This window comes from Ornithodoros turicata, chromosome 7, assembly GCF_037126465.1.
Source record: "Ornithodoros turicata isolate Travis chromosome 7, ASM3712646v1, whole genome shotgun sequence".
NCBI classification, from domain to species: Eukaryota; Metazoa; Arthropoda; class Arachnida; order Ixodida; family Argasidae; genus Ornithodoros; species Ornithodoros turicata.
In genome coordinates this window covers 33,366,820-33,380,173 of record NC_088207.1, presented here as the reverse complement: position 1 = coordinate 33,380,173, position 13,354 = coordinate 33,366,820, and the positions used below count along the sequence as shown (strand labels likewise).

Sequence of the window (13,354 nt, the reverse complement as noted above, 5' to 3'; positions counted from 1 at the left end):
TGCTCCGGCAAACTAAACAACGCCCAAAGAACTCTATGCCCTCGAAAAGCATGTAGGGTGTTACAAAAATTATTCGAGCAACGTATTTCTGGCATGCGAATCAACATTCTCCCCGCGAAAATACTTTGATTGATTGATTGAGTTTCTCACAATGAATCTCGTGAATGTATTGCACGTGCAACCATATGCGTGCGCATATGATGATAAAGCACCACCCCCCCACACACAAAATTTGAAGTCTGTATGAAATGTACATGCTACATAGACGATCTTAATTTCTTTGCAAGTGTGCGAAGCCAAACATCGGTACGGGTCCCGATGTCATAAGGAACGTTAAGTCTACACTTTGCAACCAGCCGTGCCTGCAATATGCTCACATATCCACTGTTCTCCTGTGTAGAAAACCCTTCCATATGGAACTAGTTGACCGCTCTGACCTCGCAATGGTTGGCGCCAAAGTAATCGGGGAATAGTGATCTCATCACCCGCCCGGAATCTCCTATATTCAAAGCATACACGGTTGCGCGGTTCCCCTGGACATCCTGATACTGCTCGATATATTGTTAGGCAGATATTCTACGGTGTAACACATAAAACAAGAAAGGGTTCGTGTTCCCCATATAGGCAATTCTACTACTTCGCTATTGACAGGAATCTACGTCCTATACCTTCGTCCAGTCAGTGCGAATCACAGCATGTTTTCCGAGCTTTCACAGGTTCTCCGAATCTCCAGACTTTGTTCACATGTACAGGCTGGTACGTACTAGTGAGCTGAGTCGGACTTATGATTTTCTTTGTGTATTATTACGGTTAAAGTCGCGTCTTTTTGGCTAATGTGAATGTTAATAAATTTTTATACAACTCCAGCGCATAATTGCTCTTGTATTGCAAACCGTAGGATAACACAAGCGCGTATAATTGCTCTTCTGTAGTTATAATGGCAAGTTTGTTTCTGTATGCAAGGGTTATGCAACACTTTATTTACCTTAAAAACGATTTAAAAAAACAGTGCCGGGATGAAACGGGGACGAAAAAGAGGAAGGACAAACTGAACTGCCAACCAAGAATATTTATTTTCCAAAGAAGGTGCGCTGTTTTTTTTTTATCGCTTTTAAGATGACTCACCGACCTGCCAAAATTTTAACTTTATTTCACTTTATTTACCGGCTTCTGACGAAAGCGTTTGATTTAATTGATCATAAAACTTCTCTTAAAGCTTGAACGGTATGGCATAAGGGGCCTTCCGCTCAGTCTAATCAGAAGCTACTTGAATGGAAGAGTACAATACGTCTATATACGAGGCAATAAATCAAATCTTGTCGACTTTTCCATAGGTGTACCTCAGGGTTCAATACTTGGGCCATTTCTTTTTTTGGTGTTCATCAACGACTTACCCACCTGTTCCTACCTGTGAAGTGCACACTCTACGCAGACGATACTAACTTGTTCGTCGACGCACCAACACCCGAAACACTGCTTAGCGAGGCCAATCGAGCTCTTAATAGGTTATCGCTTTGGTTATCCTTGAACAAGTTGATACCTAACTACGCCAAGTCCAACTATGTGGTTTTCCGCCCCATCCAAAGGCTGTTAAACCTCGAAAACCTAAACGTATGTTTATCACACCGCGTACTTACGCGAGCCACGACGGTTAAATTTCTTGGGCTAACGCTTTAATGAACATCCTAGTTGGCCGCCACATGTTCGCGACATTAGGCAAAAAATGTGTGTTGGTTTACAGGCACTGTCAAAAGCGAGTATACCATTCTTTCTGTTCGTACTCTCGTAAAGATCCACTACGCACTGGTCCACTCGCATCTTAATTATGCATTAGAGGTTTTTGGGCTAACTCACAGAGGTGTACCTTCCCCTCCTCATTATGCAAAAGCGTGCACTTAGAATAATTCTAAGAGTACGACCCGGGGAGACAATTTCGTATGCTTTCCCTTTGCTTTCGATAATGAATATCTTCGTTCTACTTAAATACAAACTAATGCTCCTGATGCACCGTATGGTATACTCACTACCTGTAGCCAATGTCGGTAATATAGTTAGATTCAGATCTCCCAATACCCTACGACGAGATGAAATATACTTTCGGCTTTACCAGCCGCGAACAGATTTTGGCACACACAAACTGAACTTCGTTGGCCCAATCATTTGGAACACACTTCCCGTAGGACTCAGACATACACAACCAGTTTCTTTTCATTCAAAAGGCGACTACGAGCTTTTCTCTGCTTAGATTTATGAACAAGTGTATTCATTCCCGTGATCTGTTGTTGAAAAAGGAAAAAAAAAAAAAAAGCGCATTTGTCCAACTTATTTTATGTGTACAATCTTTCACTGTGTGTTTCTCTTTTCATTTATTTTGTTCTCGTGGCTAACCCCAAGATGCATTGTACGTCTTGTTTCGTTTTAATAATGCGTAAATCTGGGACTGCATCGCAGGCTTGACATCGCAGTCCCACATCTAATTTGTGTATATGTTGCAAAATAAAAAAAATTCTTGAATCTTGAATCTTGAATTCTTCAACCTTGAATCTTTCTTATAAGGTGTGCTGATACGTGAATTATGAGCAGAGCGTTAACATGCAAGTAAGCTAGTGTCTACTTGTGTTTTGCGTCTCACCACCTGCTCAAGCTCAAGAAAATGATATACCATCCATGTGAATTATATTCATACTGTCTCTGGACCAGCATCAGCCTTCCAGTTCATCGGTACACTTTCGTAGCGTACTTGCACCTTTCGATGAATTACTCGCACATAGGAAAGCGAATATCGCATCACCTGCAGTTTATTTTGCTGCCAACAAATGCACGCATGTTATGTCACGCGTCTAATTCATATTTTCATTCTTTGGTCGCGTTACAATAACGAGAGCATGATGGTGGTGGTGGTGGTGGTGGTGGTAGTGCTGAAAGAGCTCGCCGTTGTCGGCCTCGCAAAGGTGGGCAACGTCACGACTAACGCTCACGGGGAATGTGCGTCCTGGGCCGACTTGCAAGGGAACTGTGCCGGCATATGTCTAACCGCGTCCGAGGAAAACCCAGGAAAAGCCCACACAGCAAAGCCTGTGAGCGTCATCATCATCATCATCATCACTGCCACTGACCAATAGTCATCTTCATCGTGTCATCGCCCATCCATAAAAGCGATGGGCGCGAGAGAGGCCACGGGTGTTCATCGGCCAGCGTCGACGCACCCAACATCTATGAACTCTGAATTCGGCCCTTAACCAACCTATAGTCTTAATAAACGTATATCTTGCCTTTGGTAACACGCCTGCTGCTCCGTACCATTATTCATCAACATCTGTCCTGGCCAAATGGAGACCTCATCTGGACTGCCACTTTCATCACCGGCCGCCAGCGACCGGAGGGGCCACACCGTCTTCCCATTTTGTGCCTGTCAAGCCGGCACCGAGATTCGAACCAGGGTACCTCCCAGTCTCGACGTGGCCTGACCAACACGCTAACCACAACAACAACAGATAAATTAATGATGATGAATGGGGAAATTCGCAACACGCATAAACCACAGTGCACTTTTCGTTCTCCACTGAGAAACCTGGGCCACATACTACTAAGTTTTGTCCGAATGGGGGCATGACGAGTAGGTCTTTATAGTTGTCCTTCCCTTTCTTACCAACATCACAAATTTACATGGCCGTTCATCTCCTTGTAGGCTCCCATGTTTATTACGATCAATGTGACCCGTGAAGATGCTCCATGCCTTGGCCAGCTGCCTCATTTGATGGGAATCAGTTTGACTAGTCTGTCAACAAAGTTGACACGTCGTCTAATGTCTACAAACAATTGTGACACAGACAAAAAAGAGACGTGGTAGAATGGAAACATTGTGCGACAGAGTACAACAATCAGTTTGTCCATCGATCTGGTGCCGGTTAACACTCAACGAGAGAGCAGCGTGGTTTTCCTCTATAGTGAAACTTTGTTATTGTCCTTATGAGCAACAAAAAAACAAAAAGAAGAAAAGAAAAAAAGAGAGAGAAAGAGAGAGAAATTGTGTTTGTGTTAACGCAACAGATTACATGATGATGATTGATTATTACAGTTGAGGATGTTTGGAGCACAGACAGCCAAGGCGTGCGTCAAAACAGTGGTGAAATTGCGACAAGTTAGACGTAAATATGATCTCAACTAAAAAGACTAGATGAATAGATAAAAACGGACCATATAAAGAGAGTCTTCTTGAGAGCGTTTCGTTGTGGCAGTGCCGACCAAGACAACACTCCGTGAGCGTGACATCCGTAGTGTTTGTCTGGTCAGGTCATCCATTCTGCAAGTATCATCTGGCGTTTATGCAGTACTCCAACTCTACTATTTTACACATGGGATTTCTTCTGTCCAACTCGATCTTGTTACATCCGCGTGCGGTACGGAATCCAACACTTTAGTAAGAATCGTAATAATCATCACGGCGCTGTGCCCAGCTTTCCACACCCCCAGCTACGATCCTCCATATCATCGAGGACTATGACCGGTAAACGTGTGAACGCTGGGTGTTTCGACGCCATCTTGAGCTCCTTGACCACAGACCATTCAGCTTGTCCACAGTACTTAGCCCATGGAGCTAACCTGCGCATCAGTGCCGGGCTCCCTTCTTGCTTCCGTGCAAGCCACTGGACTCCTCGACGAGCTCTAAACAGAACACCGACCTGTCTTCGCGTAGCGCTCACCATTAATTCATTAATTAATTAACCTCTGTGAAGTGGGGTAGGGTCCTGTGGCTACCACGGGGAAACGTACCATATCATCATCATTTGTCCTTTTGTTGTTGTTGTTGTAATAACAGTCGTCAGGCACGTCTCTATGTTTTTCTTTTTTTTTTTAGTACAATGCAATAAAGTAGACTTCAGGCCACTCTTCACTGCAGCACACCTTGTGGTTTATCCCTAGTGAAGCAGGCTGAGAACCTGTACAGTAGTGCACGCCAGAACTTGTGTTTCAGTTATAACCTCATACAACCGGGTCAAAATGACGATATCCCATGAACGCAACAAAGTTTCCGAAAATGTGTACACATTCCTTCCGCGATTACATGGCACTACAGAACGACAAGATTCCCAATGCAGTTAAGATGAAGTTGGAAATTACCAACCTAACTGCACCCCTGTTCCGAGCGAAGAGTATAGTTGCAGAAACACGATGAAAGAACTGCGTAACGGACCTATCCAAACGCAGCTCTTCCGTTCCCATGACACATAGCTCGTAGGTATTACTCGCCGTGGGCAATCGTGCACTTGATGTCAAACATATACTGCAAAGTGCTTGACCTAAAACTGTGAGCAATAACAACGACCTAGGTCGAGGCGTGTCATTCTAAGAAGCGTTCCGGAAACAAGTACCTTTGGCATCCAGACAGGTGGTACGCTTTTTTTTTCTTTCTTTCTCGCGAGATATAGTGACGCTACGAAGGCAAACGCTTCGGAGCGTGACTCGAAGTTCACGGTAAGGTTGCCCTTCGTTTTGCTGTCAAGGTCATCGTATTTTGACACGCATGTCAGGTCGCGCCACATCAGCACATGGATATCGTTTCCTGCTTGTCGGGGGCGTGACATGTCTTTGCTGCTAATGCGCTGCCATGCGGATGTGATTCTCTCGTTCGACTTTTATTCTAGTTTGGTTTGATGGAAGAAAAAAAGAAGGCAAAAAAAAACGATACGATAAAATGGAGGGCGTGGCGCTCATGAAGAGGGCATGCTGCTACGGTTTTCGTAATTGGAAATTGATAATGGTTGGAAATTAAAAAAGAAAAGAGACAAAGTAAATAAGACGGTGGATATGGGGTCCCCAGGAATCACTACATGATCACCGTATGTCTATATGTGTGTGTGTGACGCTTTATTCAATTCAATTAAAAACAAGGACACACAAACACCGCGATAGAGGTCCAATAGCATTAGCTAGTTAAGGACGCCCATAATACGTGGTGTAAAAAAAGGAAGGTAATGGCAAATAAAAAGTGAAGCATACAAGATTCGAGAGCTCTCATATAAACTGAAATACAACGATGAGGAAATAATCTAACGTTTCCCCAAGCAGCACAATGTATTGGACCAATACTGGCCCAATATTGGACCAATCTGGGTCCAATATTGGACCGACATTGCCAATATTGGCCCAATATTGGGCGAAGATGTTGTGCTGCTTGGGTCGGGTCTCTAATAAAAAATCTACTATTTTTTATCTCGATTTGCAAAAGGTTACAAAGCATGGGTCTAAGTCTATATGTCTATGTCCTGCAGTAGCCTGTCCCGAGTGGTTTGTGGTCTCAATTTTTTTCTTTTACCAATTGATCAATCAATCTACCGCGTCTTTAAATTTTTGTTTTTCTTCATGCACGTTCGTTTGCGTAATTTAATCCAGTATATAGTACTTAATTTAGGCCAGATATAACAACGTATGCACAGACGAGATACTAAGCGTGTATTAACGGTGTCTTCGGTATGAGACAATATATAAGAGAAGGGGGGGGGAAACTACGTCACCGTAAGAGCAGATGCAGATAAACCGATAAGCATATAGGTGCTGCTAACAAACCTGTAAAACATTACGGGATAAACTTGAGGAGCACAGCTACTGTAGGCTAGTGCAAGAAACATGGCAAACGTAGAGGGCTCTGCAGTTAATGGCTGATGTCTAGATATTCTGAAGACGAGAGGGTCATAGACACCTGGCGTGGTACTCAAACACCTAAGAATAAAGGTCAGCTCAAACGCATCCATGCAGTGCGATCGTGTGAGTGACATTATTATTTTGGCAAAACCCAGTCGCGAGGCACTGTTCATTGTCTTCAATGTACATTTATAAAAACCTGAATGGCAAGTATAAGAAGTAAGAATGGCTTGGAAATTAAATTTGTTCGCTGTTCACAATATATTTAATGGACCGCAGACCGCGTCGCCATCGCATGATATTCCCCTATCACGAGGTTATGTTCAGCAGAGAGGAAATGTGGCAAAGTAAAGTTCATTTCGTTCACCCCAGCGCCATCTAGCTTTTTTCACCTCACTATTTTTGCTAGGTACACCGCTAAGTTTCCATCATGAAGCAACATTTATTGGCATTACCATATAGACCCATAGCTACGATTTTGATCGCAGGATCGAGCGATATCAGGAACATCTTTAAGAAAATCTCTTATGGCATCAGTGCCCTAGCTATAGTAAGGACTAGGCAGTACTTTCCTCTTTCAGTTATATCCTCAATTTCTATAATGCATTTATACATGCTCACATTGCCTACTGTTCCTCAGTATATGGGGGTTGAAGTATAAGTCGCACACTCCTTACAAGTGTCGCAAAATCAAGCTGTGAGAATAAGTCTTTTGTCTATCATACCAATCAGATACATCGACAAAAAAATGTTGAGTTCCAGCATGCATAATGTACAGTAGCTGATTTCTTACGGCGTATTGAAACATAACTTACACTCTTCTCAAAGCTTATGCTATCTCATCGGTACTGAATTACTCTGAACTTCTAGGGCTGCTAGATTTGCGAGCAGGAACAGTTGGCGTATTGAATGTACCCGTTACTAAAACTAAGAAAAGCTGTCACTTTTTACGTAGTGTTTCAGATTGGTATCGTCTTCCACCAGAGTTAAAAGATTGTGTGAATTTACCTTTGGTTAGACGAAAGGCTTTCTTTTGTACGCAGTAATTCCACTGCTGTAGTACTCAATAATATTTTTTTGCAATCATTGTTACTCATTTCTGCTCGCTTGAATCTGTGTAACAATGTTCTGTGTTATCATCAGAAAGGTACCTTCAAAAATGATTATTTTCCACTGTGTCCTCCGTCTCATATGTCTATGATGTTAGCATGTTCAGCTGAAAATAAACTTCAACTTCAAACTTCAAAAAAGTAAGCTGTTGGCACTCCACATTGTCATTTGCCACGATAGCGCTCCTTATCCGCAATCCCCAGTGTATGTTCCCTGACGACGGTGTAATTAATGAGGGCGAGCCAATGAATACAAGTACAACATGTTGAACATACACCTGAAAACGCCATGGACACAGGTCCTAAGCCAGGAACCGTGCGAAGTGCGCTAGCCCAAGCATACCCACACCCCACCCAGCATCTTGTTTCGTTATCTCCAACAGAGTCCTTATCTGTTATCTTACTCAATTACCAGAGAAACATTGAAAGCGTCGTGTCCCAAGGCAAGGTGAACAGTATATCCCAAGGAGTGCTCACTGCAAAACGCGGAAGAAGGACCGATCTTCCCCACGCCTTCTGTCATTCACGTGTGCAAGACGAACGATTCATCACATTCGAACAGAGAGCCTGTCCCTTTTCACGTGCACCATTTTTCACTGTTCAGAAACCGCTGTGTCTTGCGCAAGAGCGAGGGACCCCGAACGGAACGATGCCAGTAGGGCCACGCACTTTTCTTCACAGAAAGCTCTCGGCCTGCATTGTCCGCCAACCATCGTCTGTCGATCCTTTTCTTTTCTTTTTTCGCCGTCTCCCACATTGACGGGAGACTCTCCCGCTACCCGAAAATGGAAGTCGGGGGAGTGGACCATCTTTCCTTCTTTCCAGCGAGGAACTGAGCTACCTGTTACACAGGCAAGGTCAATGTCCTGCCGACGTAACAGCCGGCGAGGGAAACGGCTGACCCTCCTAAGTTGAAAATATATACAAAATAAACTTAGCGGGAGACCATGTCTCACTCCCTCCCTCCTCTTACGCAGCCGCTATTGGAAGATCTTTTCTTCCGGGTTCTTGCAGGCTGGCCCCTCCGTGGGCTCCCCTCCGGTTTTAAGGCTTCTTTTACGTACTAGTGCGAGTTTCGGCATTTGGGCTGCAGTCCGGCACGAAACTTCGCCTGTGGATATAGAAGAGCAGCCTTAGGAAAGGCGTACGGTAAGTCTCGGTCTTCAGATCACGGCTTATCTCGCGGCAAGGTCAAGTTTAATCGGAAGAAGAGGGGGTGCCCCAGATCGGGCGTCCGGTTTGAAATCGATGGCGGCTATTCCGTGACAGGCAGAGCCTGGCAGATGCGCTTCTGCTCCTCTGGAAAGATAGAGGGACAGGACCGTTTCGAGAGCTCTCGCATTTCTCGCGCTGGTTTGGTCTTGACACGGCCTTGAACGAGGTGCGTTAACGGTATCTACTAACGGTTCCTCTCAACTTCTTCTGGATTGCGCGGTAGGCGATGGTGTTATTACCGTTCTGTGTACCGTGTTACGCATGTCATTTGGTCGTGGTTTCTTTTTTCTGTTATTATCGGAGAAAAGCAGTTATGCTGATTGTCTGGCAAGGGAATGTCATGTACCCCTGCTGTTTCGATCTTGTGCAGCCTGTACGATGCGAGTAACCTACGAGAGTTGTTTGCAAAATATCTGCACTCTGTGTTATAGTTAACATTGGGGCCTCTTCACGTATGTACCTCTTTACGATACTGGATCTTTCCCTCTTGTATGGGTGCACGCGATTTTGCCAAGTGGTGAAGTGGTGTCATAGTCATCGGGTGTTAGGTTCTGCGACGGTATATTCAGATAGCATCGCAATGGGTTCTTGCAGGCGCAGCAGTCCTATTGTTCTTGCACCAGCATTCCGATTACGTATTTACATACATACGTTCACATATATGTCACAGTTCACCTGTTTTTCCTGTTTGTTACAAAATCAATCAATGAATGAATCACCTGTTTTTCTACCTATTTCCAGTTAACTCATCATGGGGCATTTTCACGGCATTACAGTGCTCGCCGTTCTGGCAGCACTGCTCGGAATTGCCCTCGGTCAAGGAATTTTCGGCGGTGGTGGCGGTAGCGGTGGACTTCCACCCAGCAGGCCTGGGCGACCGCAGAGCATCAGTAGGTTTTTCACAGTTTTGCCACCGTATATATACATGCTGCAGCAAGTTATGAATCAATGGTACCGATTCTCCACTAGCCGGAATCATCAACCTCTTGCGTTACCAGAACCAGCCGTGTGAAGGGCGCAACAACCAAAATGGCACCTGCGTTAGCGAGCAGGACTGCCTGGACAGGAAGGGAACCGAAGTAAACCGATGTGCCAACGGATTTGGTGTTTGCTGTTATGGTAAGACATCCGTTACGTGAATGGTCATGCATCCCTGGAGCATGCATGGATTCGATTGCTTTGTATTGCAGTCAGTTTCACCTGCGGAAAATCGACGAGTGACAACGAAACAGAATTTGTGAATCCGAACTATCCCAATGGGGAGAATGGAACAGACACTTGTCAAGTGACGATCGAAAAGCAGAACAACGTCTGCCAACTCCGCTTGGACTTCCTCGAGTTCAGCCTGGCCCAGCCGGATGAGAACGGGCAGTGCATCACTGATTCCTTCATGGTCAGAACCACCGTTGGGGAGCGCCTCCCTATCCTTTGCGGAGAGAACGCTGGGTTACACTGTAAGTTTACCGGGAATTTTCGTTTATTATTAGTCACAGAAAATGTTTTGTAGGCGATAGTGAAGAAAATGTACCGAGCTACAGCTACCGTCCTACAGCCAATCTACTAGAACATGCAGGCCCTGTCCCTAGTGCACTGTATTCAACCGAGGATTATTAAGTCGCTGCCAAAACTCCGCCCGCTCAAATCTGTAATATTGTAGCTGAGGGAAACGGTGTTACTTGGTAGGTACTTGGCTCGACAAGGACATCGTCTGTACCAATAACGTTTCCACGACTTTTTAACAAGAAAACGATGGAAGAAGGCACAGCTGACACAACTGTTAAATGATGTCTTCTTAACTCAGGACTTGTCATGACAGAGCCGAGCGAGTTTGTTCCCAGCTTCGGTGCTTTTTTTTTTTTTTCTCGCTCCAATAAAACCCAATTCGACATGTAAAATTAAGTCTCGCAAATATAGCGTATAACCACTGTGTTTTCGTTTTGCATTTCAGTATACGTGGACATGGGAAGAAGTTCTGGTAACCCTGTAGTGCTAAGCGTGGTCAGTAACGGGGACAAAATGACACGTCGATGGCGGATAAAAATCAGCATGGTCCAATGCAACAGTCTGGATATAGGTGAGACTGTTTTCCAGGTTTCATATTAGCAACGAGTCTACAAGTGTTACACTGTAAGTGATGTCTGGGAGGCGTCGATCTCGCAGTGCATCAGTGTTATTTTCCCCCGAGGCTAACTACTTCCCTTGTTGTAAAACCCGTCCCACATGTTGTCTTCCACGCAAAAGGCAGAAAGATAGAACTCGAGTCAACTGGCACGACGTCTTCGACACCTCAATGCCAACAACATCCTTTAAAGAACATGTACTGACCATTGTACATCTCTTGCCTTCTAGCTCCTGCTGGATGTCTGTTATATTACCGAAGTCCAAGTGCCATCGTACGCAGCTTCAATTACGGTGCCCTGGTGGATCATCGTGTCCGTTACCTGAGTAACCTAAGATACTCTATATGCATACGTATGGAAGAGAACTTCTGTTCCATCAAGTGGGAAACGGAAACGAACAACTCGTACTCCTGGGGCAAACCCATCGACCACGGAGCAAATGGAACTGAGTGCAATATGGATGACTTTGTTGGAATAGACCAAGGATCGCCGCTGGGACTGGGTCCTGGTCAAGACCGTTTCTGTGGCACCAGTCTTGGCGACGAGAATGTTATTATATGTAAGTAAATTCACGTCGTCCTGCTTTATGGAAGGATACGGGAAATGTATTGCCGATGCGGGAGTAATTAAAGCGTGGTGTCGTGGGGCCTCGTTCCTAAAGAAACAACCCAAGCTGCACAACGATATTGGGCCGGCATAACCAATATTGGTCCACTATTGGGTCAAGATGTTGTGCTGCCTGGAAAGGAGCCACGTGGTTCCCTATGGTCGAACTTTTCAGGTCAACTTCATATGATTTCTCTGTCGATGGGCGATTGGCGCTTCCTATTTACGTACTTCCGACTTACCATGCATTCAACTGTTAATTGGTTCTGCTGTGAATACCCTTATGCGTTTTATTTCTGGTGTGACCTTTCTCATTTGCTGTAACATGTCACAAAGACTGTGCGTACTTTTCTTGCAGCCAACAGCAAGCCGTTCACTTTGAAGGTGAAAAGTAATCATGCGTCCAGCGACAACGCTGCCAACAGCCAGTACGGGTTCTCACTGCGCTACACACAACTGCCGTGTGTGGTATAGGTGCCAAACTTCAGGAAATCATCGCATGTACTAAGAGAATGTTTTATGGTACGTTTGTCTTCTTCTTATGTACATACTCACAATTACCTAGCAAATGTCTGTCTGCAAATGTTGACCTGCACGCCGAACACAGAACGCGCTCCATAAGAACAATAAGAACACGGGCGGCATTCTTGCTTAGACACCCTACGTTAACGCGCCTATCTCTAGATGAATTTTCTGCGCGGAAACACCTTAGCAGAAGCGGATCCATGATTTTTCTGAGTGGGAGTGGGGCCCACTCTATAGGACTGAATGCTACATGCATTGACGCATTAATTGAAGTACATGACGACAGAAACTGAGGGAAACGACCGGGTATCCGGAAACCCCAGCCCTTAGACCTGCCTAGGTACTCCTACTTCCTGCATGCCTCACTGTTAATTGTTGTGTCTCATTTTCTACAAATTTATTTACGTGACGAGGCTTGTTGTCGTGAGACCAACCTGTATGTACGACAGGGTTACATGCCAAAGCATTTATGTATATATCCACTTTTCTTCTTCTTCTTTTTTTTTTTTTTTTTTTCAGTTCATCTTCCATACCATATGGAAAGCCGGATGAGTCGCCCCGGTGATCGGAGGTGTCACCCGCAGCAGCGCTCGCTCGATGCACCTGACGTCATTGCACACTCACTCGCCTTATTTATTGTATTACATCCATTTTTGAGTGCTGGCTATGCCTATTTCTCTTCGTTAGTGCCACGTTTTCATGTACGCCAATCAACATGCCTGCTGTATTTTGTTTTGTGCGCAATTTGTACTTAGTTTTGCTTATTGCTCCTGGTTTGTTTCTGTGCGTTGCGCAGGAAAACAGCCAGTTTTGTCTGCTTGCTCTGTAGATCTTGAAATCGAAAATATTTAAAATGACTAAGAGATTAAAAGAACTACAGTTGTTAACGATGAATGTTTCTCGTACATCAACCCTATTACGCATGCTGCGACGCGGCTGCTTCACACTCCTACCTTTTTTTTAGTTCATTGTTAGCAACGCGACGCAACTGTGGCTATGAGCGGCGTAAGAACGTGAACAGACGACAACAGGAAGGTGTGGGGGACAAGGGGCTTAGCATGCGTCCTGGGCCGATTTCAGGGGAACTGTGTGTGCCTGGAAAGTCGGCCAGAAAACACAGAGAAAACCTCAGCACAG

At 44.8% G+C, this 13,354-nt stretch overlaps 1 protein-coding gene across 1 annotated transcript; it reads left to right on the top strand.

Annotated features, from left to right (window-relative positions):
* The first annotated feature begins 9,331 nt into the window (after nt 1–9,331).
* LOC135399810 (uncharacterized) lies at nt 9,332–13,105 on the top strand. Its single transcript, XM_064631549.1, has 8 exons — nt 9,332–9,418; nt 9,708–9,856; nt 9,936–10,085; nt 10,157–10,420; nt 10,915–11,040; nt 11,316–11,645; nt 12,051–12,214; nt 12,737–13,105. The coding sequence occupies exons 2-7, from the start codon at nt 9,718–9,720 to the stop codon at nt 12,164–12,166; spliced, it is 1,125 nt and encodes a 374-aa protein (XP_064487619.1). The 5' UTR covers nt 9,332–9,418; nt 9,708–9,717; the 3' UTR covers nt 12,167–12,214; nt 12,737–13,105.
* The last annotated feature ends 249 nt before the right edge of the window (nt 13,106–13,354 follow it).